The sequence below is a fragment of the Tenrec ecaudatus genome, chromosome 2 (genome assembly GCF_050624435.1).
Source record: "Tenrec ecaudatus isolate mTenEca1 chromosome 2, mTenEca1.hap1, whole genome shotgun sequence".
Classification (NCBI taxonomy): domain Eukaryota; kingdom Metazoa; phylum Chordata; class Mammalia; order Afrosoricida; family Tenrecidae; genus Tenrec; species Tenrec ecaudatus.
The window spans coordinates 121,967,617-121,981,208 of NC_134531.1; the positions used below are offsets into that span (position 1 = coordinate 121,967,617).

General features: G+C 40.5%; 1 protein-coding gene across 1 annotated transcript in view; it reads right to left on the bottom strand.

Moving 5' to 3' along the window:
- DTWD2 (DTW motif tRNA-uridine aminocarboxypropyltransferase 2) overlaps positions 1-13,592 on the bottom strand; it is a 192,238-nt gene that overhangs the window by 115,077 nt on the left and 63,569 nt on the right. Inside the window, exon 3 of the mRNA XM_075543088.1 lies at positions 12,691-12,785. Coding sequence (XP_075399203.1) covers positions 12,691-12,785 — 95 coding nt within the window. The remainder of the gene's footprint in view (positions 1-12,690; positions 12,786-13,592) is intronic.

The window sequence follows — 13,592 nt, forward strand, 5'->3', positions numbered from 1 at the left end:
AGGAGAGAGTGGAGCACAGCCTGGCCCACCAGGCCGTGATGATGATGTTCCTGAGTAGAGCAGCCAGTCCACAGAGAGAACAACATGGCTGGCCCCACTATGAGACATGATGCCCCTCAGTGACTAGGGGCGATACAGGGGACAGCACTGGAGACACAGTGTGGGAATTGCACCTGACCTGATCCCACCACACCGAGGCAAATCACTGGGGGAGTGCAGCGGAACAGCAAGGGAATGGAGTGGCAAGGTCCCCAGGGAATGCTGAAAGTGGACTTTGGGGCCAGGGCGTGGTGCCCCAACAGACTGGACTGGAAAACGCTCCTAAGGGCCAGCAAACGATCCCTGAACTAACTACAAGCTTTTCTCTTGTGAACTGTTTTGTTCTGTTCTTTGTCAGTGGTTTGTTTTTGTTGTTTTGTTGTCTGGTTGTATACTGTTGCTTTGTGTTCCTCTGTCTAGTTTTCGTGCATGTTAGTGACTCCACAGGTCTGTCTGAATAGGACAGGCTGGATGAACTATCTGGAGGAAAAACTACGGGACAGACAGTTCCGGGGGGACTTGGGGTGGGGGTGGGGGGGTAAGGAAGGGGTGTTAACAAACCCAGGGACAAGGGAAAAACATGGGACCCCAAATGGTAGAGAAGGGGGAGTGACAGGCCTGGTGGGAAATGATCAAGGGTAAGGTTGCTTAGAGAAGAAGTATACTCTAGCCCAGGTGGCGATGAAGCATGGTAGTAGGGCAGGAAGAAGGTCAAGGGAGATGGAGGAAAGAGCTAGGAGTCAAAGGGCATTCATGGAGGTCTAGACAAAGACATGTACATGCAAATATATATAGGAGGATGGGGAAATAGATCTATGTGTCTATATTTATAGGTCAAGTATTAAGGTGGTGGAAGGACCTTGGGCCTCTACTCAAACACTCCCTCAATGCATGAATACCTTCTTTTATTAAATTGGAACTCTATGATGCTCACTCTTCCGACACAACGGCTGGAGCCAAAGTGGGTGAACAAGTAAATGTGGTGAAGAAAGCTGATGGTGCCCGGCTATCAAAAGAGATAGTGACTGGGGTCTTAAAGGCTTCAAGATAAACAAGCGGCCATCTAGCTTCACACCTCCATGATAGGATCGCTGAAGACGAATGGGTGCACAAGCAAATGTGGTGAAGAAAGCTGATGGTGCCCGGCTATCAAAAGAGATAGTGTCTGGGTTCTTAAAGGCTTGAAGGTGAACAAGCGGCCATCTAGCTCAGAAGCAAATAAGCCCACATGGAAGAAGCACACCGGCCAGTGCGATCACGAGGTGCCCAAGGGACCAGGTATAAGGCATCATGCAAAAAAAAAAAAAGATATAAGTGTGTGTATGTATGTGTATATGTATATATGTATGTGTATATATATATTATATTAAATGAAGGGGGAAGTGCAGAGTGGAGACCCAAGGCCCAAGTGTCGGCCAATGGAGATCCCCTCATAGAGGGGTTTAGGAGAGGAGATGGGTTAATTAGGGTGTGAGGTAGTATCGATGAAGAACACAGCTTTCCCCCAGATCCTGGATGCTTCCTCCCCCCAACTACCATGATCCGAATTCTACCTTGCAGGGCTGGATAGGACAGAGGCTGTACACTGGTACATATGAGGGTTGGAGGTACAGGGAATCCAGGGTGGATGATACCTTCAGGACCAAGGGTGTGAGGGACGATGCTGGGAGAGTGGAGGGTGAGTGGGTTGGAAAGGGGGAACTGATTACAAGGATCCACATGTGACCTCTTCCCTGGGAGAGGGACAGCAGAGAAGGGGGGAAGGGAGACTCCGGATAGGGCAAGATATGACAAAATAACGAGGTATAAATTACCAAGGGCATATGAGGGAGGGGGGAAAGGGGAGGGAGGGGGGAAAAAAAAGAGGACCTGATGCAAGGGGCTTAAGTGGAGAGCAAATGCCTTGAGAATGATTGGGGCAGGGAATGTATGGATGTGCTTTATACAATTGATGTATGTATATGTATGGATAGTGGTAAGAGTTGTTTGAGTCCCTAATAAAATGTAAAAGAAGAAAAGAGAAAAAAATGATTAGGGCAAAGACTGTACAGATGTGCTTTACACAATTGATGTATGTATATGTATGAACTGTGAAAAGAATTGTATCAGCCCCAATAAATTGTTAAAATAAATAAATTAATTAATTAAATTTAAAAGAAAAAACAAAAGATCTATATAGGGAAAACTATAGAACACTATTACAAGAAACCAAGAGCGACCTCAACAAATGGAAGAATATTCCATGCTCTTGGATTGGGAGACTTAATATACTTAAGATGTCAGTTCTGCCAAAGGCCCTATATAAGTTTAATGCTATCCCGATACAATTACCATCATCTTTCTTCAAAGAAATGGAAAAACTGATTACCAACTTCATATGGAGAGGGAAAAAGCCCAGAATTAGCAGAGAACTCCTCAAGAAGAAGGACACCGTGGGAGGGCTTGCTTTACCTGACTTTGGCACATACTATACAGCCACAGTTCTCAAAACTGCATGGTATTGGTACAATTACAGATACTCAGACCAATGGAAAAGAACTGAAAACCCAGAAATAAAAGCATCAGCATACACACAGCTGATCTTTGACAAGGGCCCCCAAAAGATCAAATGGGAAGCAGATGCCCTCTTTAACAAGTGGTGCTGGAAAAAATGGATATCAACATGCAGAAAAATGAAGCAAGACCCTTATCTCACTCCATGCACAAGAATAAACTCAAGGTGGATCACAGACCTTGAAGTTAAACCCCCAACTATTAGGGCCATCAATGAGGGAATTGGGACCAACTTGAGAACTTTGGCGCAGGGAATACACAGGCTATCAGAAATAGGGAAGGGCACAAACACAAAGGAGGCACAAATCGACAAACGGGATATACTGAAGATAAAACACTTGTGTACATCTAAAGAATTCACCAAGAGAGTAATAAGAGAGTCCACAGACTGGGAAAATATCTTTAGCAATGACACATCAGACAAAGGCCTTATTACTAAAATCTACAGTACTCTGCTAGCTTCCAAAAAGAAAAAAACCAATAGCCCACTTGAAAGGTGGGCAAAGGACTTAAACAGAAGTTTCACAGGGGCAGAAATCCGAATGGCCAACAAACATATGAGAAAATGTTCCCGATCTTTAGCCATAAGAGAAATGCAAATTAAAACAACAATGAGGTACCACCTGACACCCTCAAAGGTAGCCCAATTCAAAAAATCAGAAAGCAACAAGTGTTGGAGGGGCTGTGGGGAGACAGGAACTCTCATCCACTGCTGGTAGGACTGTAAGTATGTACAGCCACTATGGAAATCAATCTGGCGATACCTAAAACAGATGGAAATACAGTTACCATATGACCCAGCAATCCCCCTACTGGGCATATACCCAGAAGAGGCAAGAAACAAACCAAGACCAGACATCTGTGCTTCAATGTTCATTGCGGCACAGTTCACAATTGCAAGGAGTTGGAAGCAACCCAAATTTCCATCAACTGACGATTGGATTAAAAAACTGTGGTATATACATACAATGGAATACTACACATCACTAAAAAGCAGTGATGAACGCATGAGGCACATAGCTGCATGGGAAGAACTGGAGGAAATCATGCTAAGCGAAGTAAGTCAGGCACAAAAGGACAAGTACAACATGAGTGCGCTGAGGTAAGAATTTAAAAAAAATTTTTTTTTAAAAAGCAAAAGTGGCATAGGGAAAAAAGTTACTGTATACAAACATTTTAGGGGTGAAGACGGTGTAGTATGGAAGAGACCAGACCAAAACCAGGGATGTACATGGTAGACAATGGTGGAGGAGGTGGGGAAAGGAAAACAAAAGGATGAATACAAGGAAGAAAAGGGTAGTGGGGTCATGGGGCATTAATCCACCCAAGGGGAGGGTATTGTTTATATCTCCACAGGGAAAGTGGGACCAGACTCCAACCCAGTGTCGCAAGGTGTGAATGCAATATCCCGGCATGGAGGAGGGAACCGGTGGAGAGCTCTGGGAGGCTGGCCCCAGCACCATAAATTAAGTGGATTCCTGCCCCTCCCCCGAAAAGAATTTGTTCCAAAGGACGACATTGACTCTGCAGCTCTGGGAGATGGACATATTTGATCAGAGCACACGGGAGCAGATGAAGGGGCAGGAGGAGAGAGTGGAGCACAGCCTGGCCCACCAGGCCGTGATGATGATGTTCCTGAGTAGAGCAGCCAGTCCACAGAGAGAACAACATGGCTGGCCCCACTATGAGACATGATGCCCCTCAGTGACTAGGGGCGATACAGGGGACAGCACCGGAGACACAGTGTGGGAATTGCACCTGACCTGATCCCACCACACCGAGGCAAATCACTGGGGGAGTGCAGCGGAACAGCAAGGGAATGGAGTGGCAAGGTCCCCAGGGAATGCTGAAAGTGGACTTTGGGGCCAGGGCGTGGTGCCCCAACAGACTGGACTGGAAAACGCTCCTAAGGGCCAGCAAACAATCCCTGAACTAACTACAAGCTTTTCTCTTGTGAACTGTTTTGTTCTGTTCTTTGTCAGTGGTTTGTTTTTGTTGTTTTGTTGTCTGGTTGTACACTGTTGCTTTGTTTTCCTCTGTCTAGTTTTCGTGCATGTTAGTGACTCCACAGGTCTGTCTGAATAGGACAGGCTGGATGAACTATCTGGAGGAAAAACAACGGGACCGACAGTTCTGGGGGGACTTGGGGTGGGGGGGTAGGGGGGGTAAGGAAGTGGTGTTAACAAACCCAGGGACAAGGGAAAAACATGTGACCCCAAATGGTAGAGAAGGGGGAGTGACAGGCCTGGTGGGAAATGATCAAGGGTAAGGTTGCTTAGAGAGGAGGTATACTCTAGCCCAGGTGGCGATGAAGCATGGTAGTAGGGCAGGAGGAAGGTCAAGGGAGATGGAGGAAAGAGCTAGGAGTCAAAGGGCATTCATGGAGGTCTAGACAAAGACATGTACATGCAAATATATATAGGAGGATGGAGAAATAGATCTATGTGTCTATATTTATAGGTCAAGTATTAAGGTGGCGGAAGGACCTTGGGCCTCTACTCAAACACTCCCTCAATGCATGAATACCTTCTTTTATTAAATTGGAACTCTATGATGCTCACTCTCCCGACACAACGGCTGGAGCCAAAGTGGGTGAACAAGTAAATGTGGTGAAGAAAGCTGATGGTGCCCGGCTATCAAAAGAGATAGTGACTGGGGTCTTAAAGGCTTGAAGATAAACAAGCGGCCATCTAGCTCAGAAGCAACAAAGTCCACATGGAAGAACACACCAGCCTGTGTGATCGAGTGGTCCCAAAGGGATCAGTTACCAGGCATCAAAGAACAAAAAATCATATCATTGACTGCACACCTCCATGATAGGATCGCTGAAGACAAGTGGGTGCATAAGCAAATGTGGTGAAGAAAGCTGATGGTGCCCGGCTATCAAAAGAGATAGTGTCTGGGGTCTTAAAGGCTTGAAGGTGAACAAGCGGCCATCTAGCTCAGAAGCAAATAAGCCCACATGGAAGAAGCACATCGGCCAGTGCGATCACGAGGTACCCAAGGGACCAGGTATAAGGCATCATGCAAAAAAAAAAAGATATAAGTGTGTGTATGTATGTGTATATGTATATATGTATATATGTATGTGTATATATGTATATATATATCATATTAAATGAAGGGGGAAGTGCAGAGTGGAGACCCAAGGCCCAAGTGTCGGCCAATGGAGATCCCCTCATAGAGGGGTTTAGGAGAGGAGATGGGTTAATTAGGGTGTGAGGTAGTATCGATGAAGAACACAGCTTTCCCCCAGATCCTGGATGCTTCCTCCCCCCAACTACCATGATCCGAATTCTACCTTGCAGGGCTGGATAGGACAGAGGCTGTACACTGGTACATATGAGGGTAGGAGGTACAGGGAATCCAGGGTGGATGATACCTTCAGGACCAAGGGTGTGAGGGACGATGCTGGGAGAGTGGAGGGTGAGTGGGTTGGAAAGGGGGAACTGATTACAAGGATCCACATGTGACCTCTTCCCTGGGAGAGGGACAGCAGAGAAGGGGGGAAGGGAGACTCCGGATAGGGCAAGATATGACAAAATAACGAGGTATAAATTACCAAGGGCATATGAGGGAGGGGGGAATGGGGAGGGAGGGGGGTGGAAAAAAGAGGACCTGATGCAAGGGGCTTAAATGGAGAGCAAATGCCTTGAGAATGATTGGGGCAGGGAATGTATGGATGTGCTTTATACAATTGATGTATGTATATGTATGGATTGTGGTAAGAGTTGTTTGAGTCCCTAATAAAATGTAAAAGAAGAAAAGAGAAAAAAAATGATTAGGGCAAAGACTGTACAGATGTGCTTTATACAATTGATGTATGTATATGTATGAAATGTGAAAAGAATTGTATCAGCCCCAATAAATTGTTAAAATAAAAAAATTTTAAAAAAAAAAGAGATAGTGTCTGGGGTCTTAAAGGCTTGAAGGTGAACAAGCGGCCATCTAGCTCAGAAGCAAATAAGCCCACATGGAAGAAGCACACCGGCCAGTGCTATCACGAGGTGCCCAAGGGACCAGGCATAAGGCATCATGCAAAAAAAAAAAGATATAAGTGTGTGTATGTATGTGTATATATGTATATATGTATGTGTATATATGTATATATATATATCATATTAAATGAAGGGGGAAGTACAGAGTGGAGACCCAAGGCCCAAGTGTCGACCAATGGAGATCCCCTCATAGAGGGGTTTAGGAGAGGAGATGGGTAATTAGGGTGTGAGGTAGTATCGATGAAGAACACAGCTTTCCCCCCAGATCCTGGATGCTTCCTCCCCCCAACTACCATGATCCGAATTCTACCTTGCAGGGCTGGATAGGACAGAGGCTGTACACTGGTGCATATGAGGGTTGGAGGTACAGGGAATCCAGGGTGGATGATACCTTCAGGACCAAGGGTGTGAGGGACGATGCTGGGAGAGTGGAGGGTGAGTGGGTTGGAAAGGGGGAACTGATTACAAGGATCCACATGTGACCTCTTCTCTGGGAGAGGGACAGCAGAGAAGGGGAGAAGGGAGACTCCGGATAGGGCAAGATATGACAAAATAACGATGTATAAATTACCAAGGGCATATGAGGGAGGGGGGAATGGGGAGGGAGGGGGAAAAAAAAAGAGGACCTGATGCAAGGGGCTTAAGTGGAGAGCAAATGCCTTGAGAATGATTGGGGCAGGGAATGTATGGATGTGCTTTATACAATTGATGTATGTATATGTATGGATTGTGGTAAGAGTTGTATGAGTCCCTAATAAAATGTAAAAGAAGAAAAGAGAAAAAAATGATTAGGGCAAAGACTGTACAGATGTGCTTTATACAATTGATGTATGTATATGTATGAACTGTGAAAAGAATTGTATGAGCCCCAATAAATTGTTAAAAAAAAAAATGTTGTTCTAGTAAGTGTGGTAGTTAAGCCAGTCAGTTCTGACTCATAGTGGCCCTATGTACAGCAGAATGAAACAATACACCATAACGCCATCCTTATAATCTTATGTTCAAGCCTCTCATTGCACCTACTGTGTCAGTGCATCACATTAAGGATACTCAGCGCTTCATCAGCTTGCTGAAACATTTCCATTGGTGTGCTGTCAATTCCTGGAGCCTTGTTTTTCACTAACACCTTCAAATGCAGCTTGGCTTCTTCCTTCAGTACTATGCATTCTCAATCATATCCTACCCCTAAAATGGTTCAATGCCAACTCATTCTTTTTGGTATAGTATCTGTGTATCCTTTGCATCTTCTTTTGATGCTTTCTGCATCATTCAATATTTTGCCATTGGAATCTTTCAATGTTACAATTTGAGGCTTGCATTTTTTTCTTGAGTTTTTTCAGCTTAAGATATGCAAAATATATTCTTCCTTTTTGGTTTTCTAACACCAGGTCTTTGCACATTTCCTTAGAATACATTACTGTCTTTTCAAGCTACTTTAAAATTTTCTATTCAATCTTTTTACAAACCCTGATGTTGTAGTGGTTGTGTTTTTCACTGCTAAACATAATGTGCACAGTTATAAAATACCAGTGGCTCCTTGGAAGAAAACTAGGCTTTCTACTCTCATGATGAGTTATAATCTCAGAAACCCTTAGAAATAGGTCTACTCTGCCTTATAGGTCACTAAGAGTAGGAATAGACTAAAGAGCAGTGAGTTTGCTTTGGTGGACACTACAATTAAGTTCACACTTCATAGTTCTTTCTGACATTGGTTATTATCTTTTTAGCTTGGCTTTTTAATGACCTTTGGTTTCTTTATGAATGATGGTCGTGATGTCATCCCACAGCTCATCAAGTCTTCTGGTATATGTGTAACATCTGTGTATGAGATGTTATCAAATCTAGTGGGATTGACTCAAGGTCAGAGTTTGGCTCCCATGGACTTGTTTCATTTTTCTTCACCTTCAACCTGAACTTTCATAAAAGCAATTAATTGTCTGTTCCACAGAAGGTCCTTGCTCTGGTTTTAACTGCTCACAACGAGCTTCTCTATCATCTCCTCACAGATGTCATTAATTTAATTTCTTTGTATTCCACCTGGAGAAGTCTACTAAGTGTACAGCCTCCTTTTTGGAAGATTATGAAGTATACCGCTATGAAGAAGTCATTGGACTTACAAAATTCTATCATGCTATTTCCAGCTTCATTTGTATCAACAATACCATGTTTTCAACTACTTTTCCTTACTCTATCTTCTAACTGTTGCATTCCAAACTCCAATAATTACCAATATATCTGGATTGTATGTTAAATCAATTTCAGGCTGAAACATTGGTAGAATTTTCCAATTTCTGCATTACTTTACTATAAAGTACTTTAAAGTGCATTCACTACTTTAGTAGTCGGTGCATAATGTTGAATAATAATTGTATTGATTAGATTTTGTTGAATTTGGATGGAAATTAACTCTTACAAGATAGCACTGTTCTTCAAGATAGGTTTTTATAAAAGTTGTAAGAGCTCCAAAAAGTTATTTAAAAAAATAAATAGGTCTTTTACTAATACAAAAAAGACTGACAAGGTATGCTCCAAAACGTACAACTTCAAATCTCTATAAAATCAATAGATTCTCAACATTCTAAATGTCCTTTCTGAAAATGAATGTGACCTCATTCATAGTAGTTTCCTAACATAGCAAACCATAGGATTTTCTGATTCAAAATTGCCAATATCAGTCCATTTCAGCTCACTAATGCCTAGAATGTTGATCTTTATACATTCCATTTCATTTTTTATGCTTCCAAATTTCCTAGATTCATATTTTGTACATTCTAAGTTCTGTTTACCAGTAGATGTTTGCAAATGTTTCTTCTCACTGTGAGAAGGCAGTCCTTCCTCAGTTATATTTTCAGTGCCTTCTGACCTGAGCGGCCCATCTTCTTGCGCTCTCTCGGACTATATTCTGTTCAAGATGCTTCAGAATATGACAATGTCCCACTGTTATTCATAAGATTTTCAGTGGCTGATTCCTCAGAAGTGAACACCCTATTCCTCCTTTGTAGTCTCTTCTTATTCTGGAAGCTGTGTTTGAAACCTGTCACTCTGGGTGTATTTGAAATATTCGTGACACAGCTTCTAGCATCAAAGTAACATACAGCTCACAAACTGACAGACAAGTGGTGGTTCCAAAAACCAGGCAGAAAAAAAACCCCAAGAAATTCTAAAAATGTTAAAAAGATAACAAAGAAATGTTACAAACAACTTTACGGCAATAAATTCAGCAATTCAGATGATTTGTATAAATCCTTGAAAGGTACAAATTATCAAATATTACGCATCAAAAATAGACATTTTAAATTGTCTTTTGGTTAATACATTGCATTTGTAATTCAGAACTTTCCCACAAAGAAAAACTACAGGTTCAGATGGCTAAACTAGTCAATTCTATCAAATATTAAAGAAAAATAATAAAGTCATATATAACTACTTCTTGAAATTAAAAGAGAAAATAAAAATTGTCAATCATTTTATGAGGGCAGCATATATCTAATACAAAACAAATTGACAAGGCTTGCCCAAAACGTACAACTCCAACTCTCTAATAAACCAAGACAGTTTCAACATTTTAAGAATAATAGGTAACTTCCTAAAATTGATCAATGGAATCTACAAAATGATAGTGACTAGTATATCAACAGTATCCACTGAGGTTGAGTTCAAGGTAAAGATTCTGGCTTTCACCACTTCTGTTAACCGTTATTGGAGAGCCTATTGCTGTTGTTAGTTGTTATCAACTCATTTCCAAATCATGGGATCCCATTTGCTACAACGTGAAACTGCTCCATATACCCTATAATCTTAACAAGAGTAGACTAACGAAGGGTAAGGTAGAGTGGAAGTGCCAACTGCTAAGTTAGGAGTTGAATGCAAATCACTTCCTCACCCTTTTTAGAGATCCTAGTTATTGCAATAAGACATGAAGACAAAAAAATAAAGGAATAGATATCAGAAAAGGGGAAGTAACTGACCTTATCTACAATGAGAGCACTGCTAGAGAATTTACAAAACTATGCAAGGGGCTTAAGTGGAGAGCAAATGCCTTGAGAATGATTGGGGCCGGGAATGTATGGATGTGCTTTATACAATTGATGTATGTATATGTATGGATGGTGATAAGAGTTGTATGAGTCCCTAATAAAATGTAAAAAAAGAAAAGAGGAGAAAAAAATAATTAGGGCAAAGACCGTACAGATGTGCTTTATACAATTGATGTATGTATATGTATGAACTGTGATAAGAATTGTATGAACCCCAATAAATTGTTAAAATTAAAAAATAAATAAATAAAATAAAATGTAAAAAAAACTATTTCCTCAAGTAATAAATGAATTTCGTAAAGTTACTACAGAGTTAATATAAAAAAATCAGCTTCTTTCTAGTACACTGTTGTTGGATGTTATCAAATCACTTGTAACTCATACTGATCCCATTCAACAGCATAACTGACTCATTGACTTTTCTTTTTTTATATAAGATCATTTTATTGGGGACTTTTACAGCTCTTATAACTTTCCATACATCAATTGCATCAAACATATTTGTACACATGTTGCCATCATAATTTCCAAAACAATTTTTACTTGAGCCCTTGGTATAAGCTCCTCTCTTTTCTCCTCCCTCCCCAACCCTCTCACCCTCGTTAATCCTTGATAAATCACATATTGTCATTGGTTTTTCTTGGTTGCATTCTTTACATACGAATATTGCCAGGTTTGGCCCCTAGGGAGCTGCAGGGTGGGTTCAAACCACTAACTTATCAGGTAGCAGTTAAGCCCCTGACCTGCTGCACAACAGAGCTTCTTATATTTGGAAACAAAAAGTTAAATATCATTTTTATTCTACCTACAATAGTGCCAAAAACATAAAATAACTAGTAATTAATCCAAGAGAAGACCTCTAAAATATCTAATTGAAAATGAAAAAACATTACTGAGAAAAATTAAAAGTAGGTCTCGTTCAGTGTTTCCCAAAGTAGGAGGCACTGCCCGACTGGGAAAGTGCTGGCAAATCCCGAGGGCCGCAAAAGCAGAGTTCTATAGCGCTTCCTGGATTGTGGGCTCCAGTACAAACGTTTTTTACTTGCCGGCGGGGGGTGGGGGGGAAGGGGGGTGTTGAGGGGTTTTGTTGCTGCTTTCTGAAAAGGGAGCTATAGGCAAATAATTTGGGGATATATGGTCTACATAACTGGGTAGTTACATAATTTTTCACATATTAACACAACAATTCTCCCAAAGTAAATCAACAGATACAATATAACCCTAATCCAAATTGTAGTAAGCTTTTTTTTAATAGAAATTGACAACATGATCTAAAATGTATAAAGGCTGAATTCTTATGAAGCAGCTCCCTTCTTCCCAGGACTTCCCTCTTACTGCTAAACACTCCTACATATAACATAATAAATATGCATAGGAAATGGCAAAAGGTTTAGGGACCTTGACAATTGGCAAAGCAGTAAATTCACTGAAGACTTGACACTGCACAGGTTTTCAACCAACAACTACCAACCAAGGTATTTAGGTACCATCAAGTCACTTCCAATTCGTAGCACTCTATGTATAACAAAGCAAAACACGGTCCAGGCCTGTGTCATCCACACGCTGTTAGGTTTAAGCCCATTTTGGAGAAGGAAAAAAAGATGCGGTTTCTCTAGCTACCCAAAAAGCAGCATAAACGTAATCTCTCCCATAGTTATATATCCTACTCTAAAAATATATAAATTAATCATTCAATTACCAGTCTAATAATAAATCAATAGTCTGAATCCTTTTTAATTTAAAATCTATCAGCCAATAATAATTACTGGGTAAACAGCATCTTAGTAATCAAAGGAAAACCAGCTGAGTCTCATATCAATACTCTGCCATACTGCATAGACTTTTAAAAATAATTTGCTCATTAGGTTCAACATATTTCGCTATAGAACTAAAACGCTACCACTCCTGTGCGCAGTCCAACCTGTTATGGTTGTCATATATAATTTCCTTGAGAGCAAGGGAGAACACAACATTCTCCATTTTTTTACCACTTTCTTTGAAGCCTGTTATGGATTTAATGACTAGGTTGAGTCCTTTTTTGCTTTTTACCTGCATTAATTTACCTTTCTTCACTGAAGCGACGACCAATCTTGACTTTACATTTTTCCTGCGGGAGACATGCTGCCAGGAGAGGAACTGTTCGCAACACTTTGCTTTCCTTTAATTAAAAAGTTACATCGATTTTTATTTAAACATATTTTTAGAAATATTGTGATGAACATTTGATTCTTAACTTTATATAATACTTCCAAATGTCTTTTCTTCTATAAGAAAGCATCTTTAAAACAGGAAATCCTAGAATTTAGAATTTTTATCTCATAACTTATTAATAGATATATAAAAAATGACCTTTTATAATTTTTGGATTCTCTCATAAAATAGCTCATCAGAGATTACTATTTGCTATTTAAATTAAAAGCATAGCTTATTATATTTAGCAAATTTATAGAATTGTTATTTTTATTACTTCAACTTATATTTTCCATTCTACATTAAAAAACAAATATGAAACGATTACATTTGCGTATTTTCTAAAATGATGATGGCACATTAAATTCCCCTCAAAATTATAGTCACATAAAATTTTACCCGGGTGTAAAACTAACTTTTCTAACTTTCTATTAAATGAGAGAAAAACATAAACAATGCCAATCAAGATTTAATAAGTTTTTAAGTGTAAAATCACAGTGTCCCCTAGGAAACTATATAGAGGTAATCCCAAAACACAGCTAACACTGACCTTTTAAGTAACTGACCTAAAATCTAGGATAATTTATTCTAACTCCTAGTTGCCCTTTACAACTGATCTAACAGTACCCCTTGTCCACCAACCTCACTAGATTTGGTAGCCAGTACATTTTATCTGCACCAATGCAATTTGTGCGATCTCATTCACAGCACTTACCCAAAAATCATATCTTACTAAATGTCATGTTCCCAAGATACTTTGCCAAGCACACAGTAA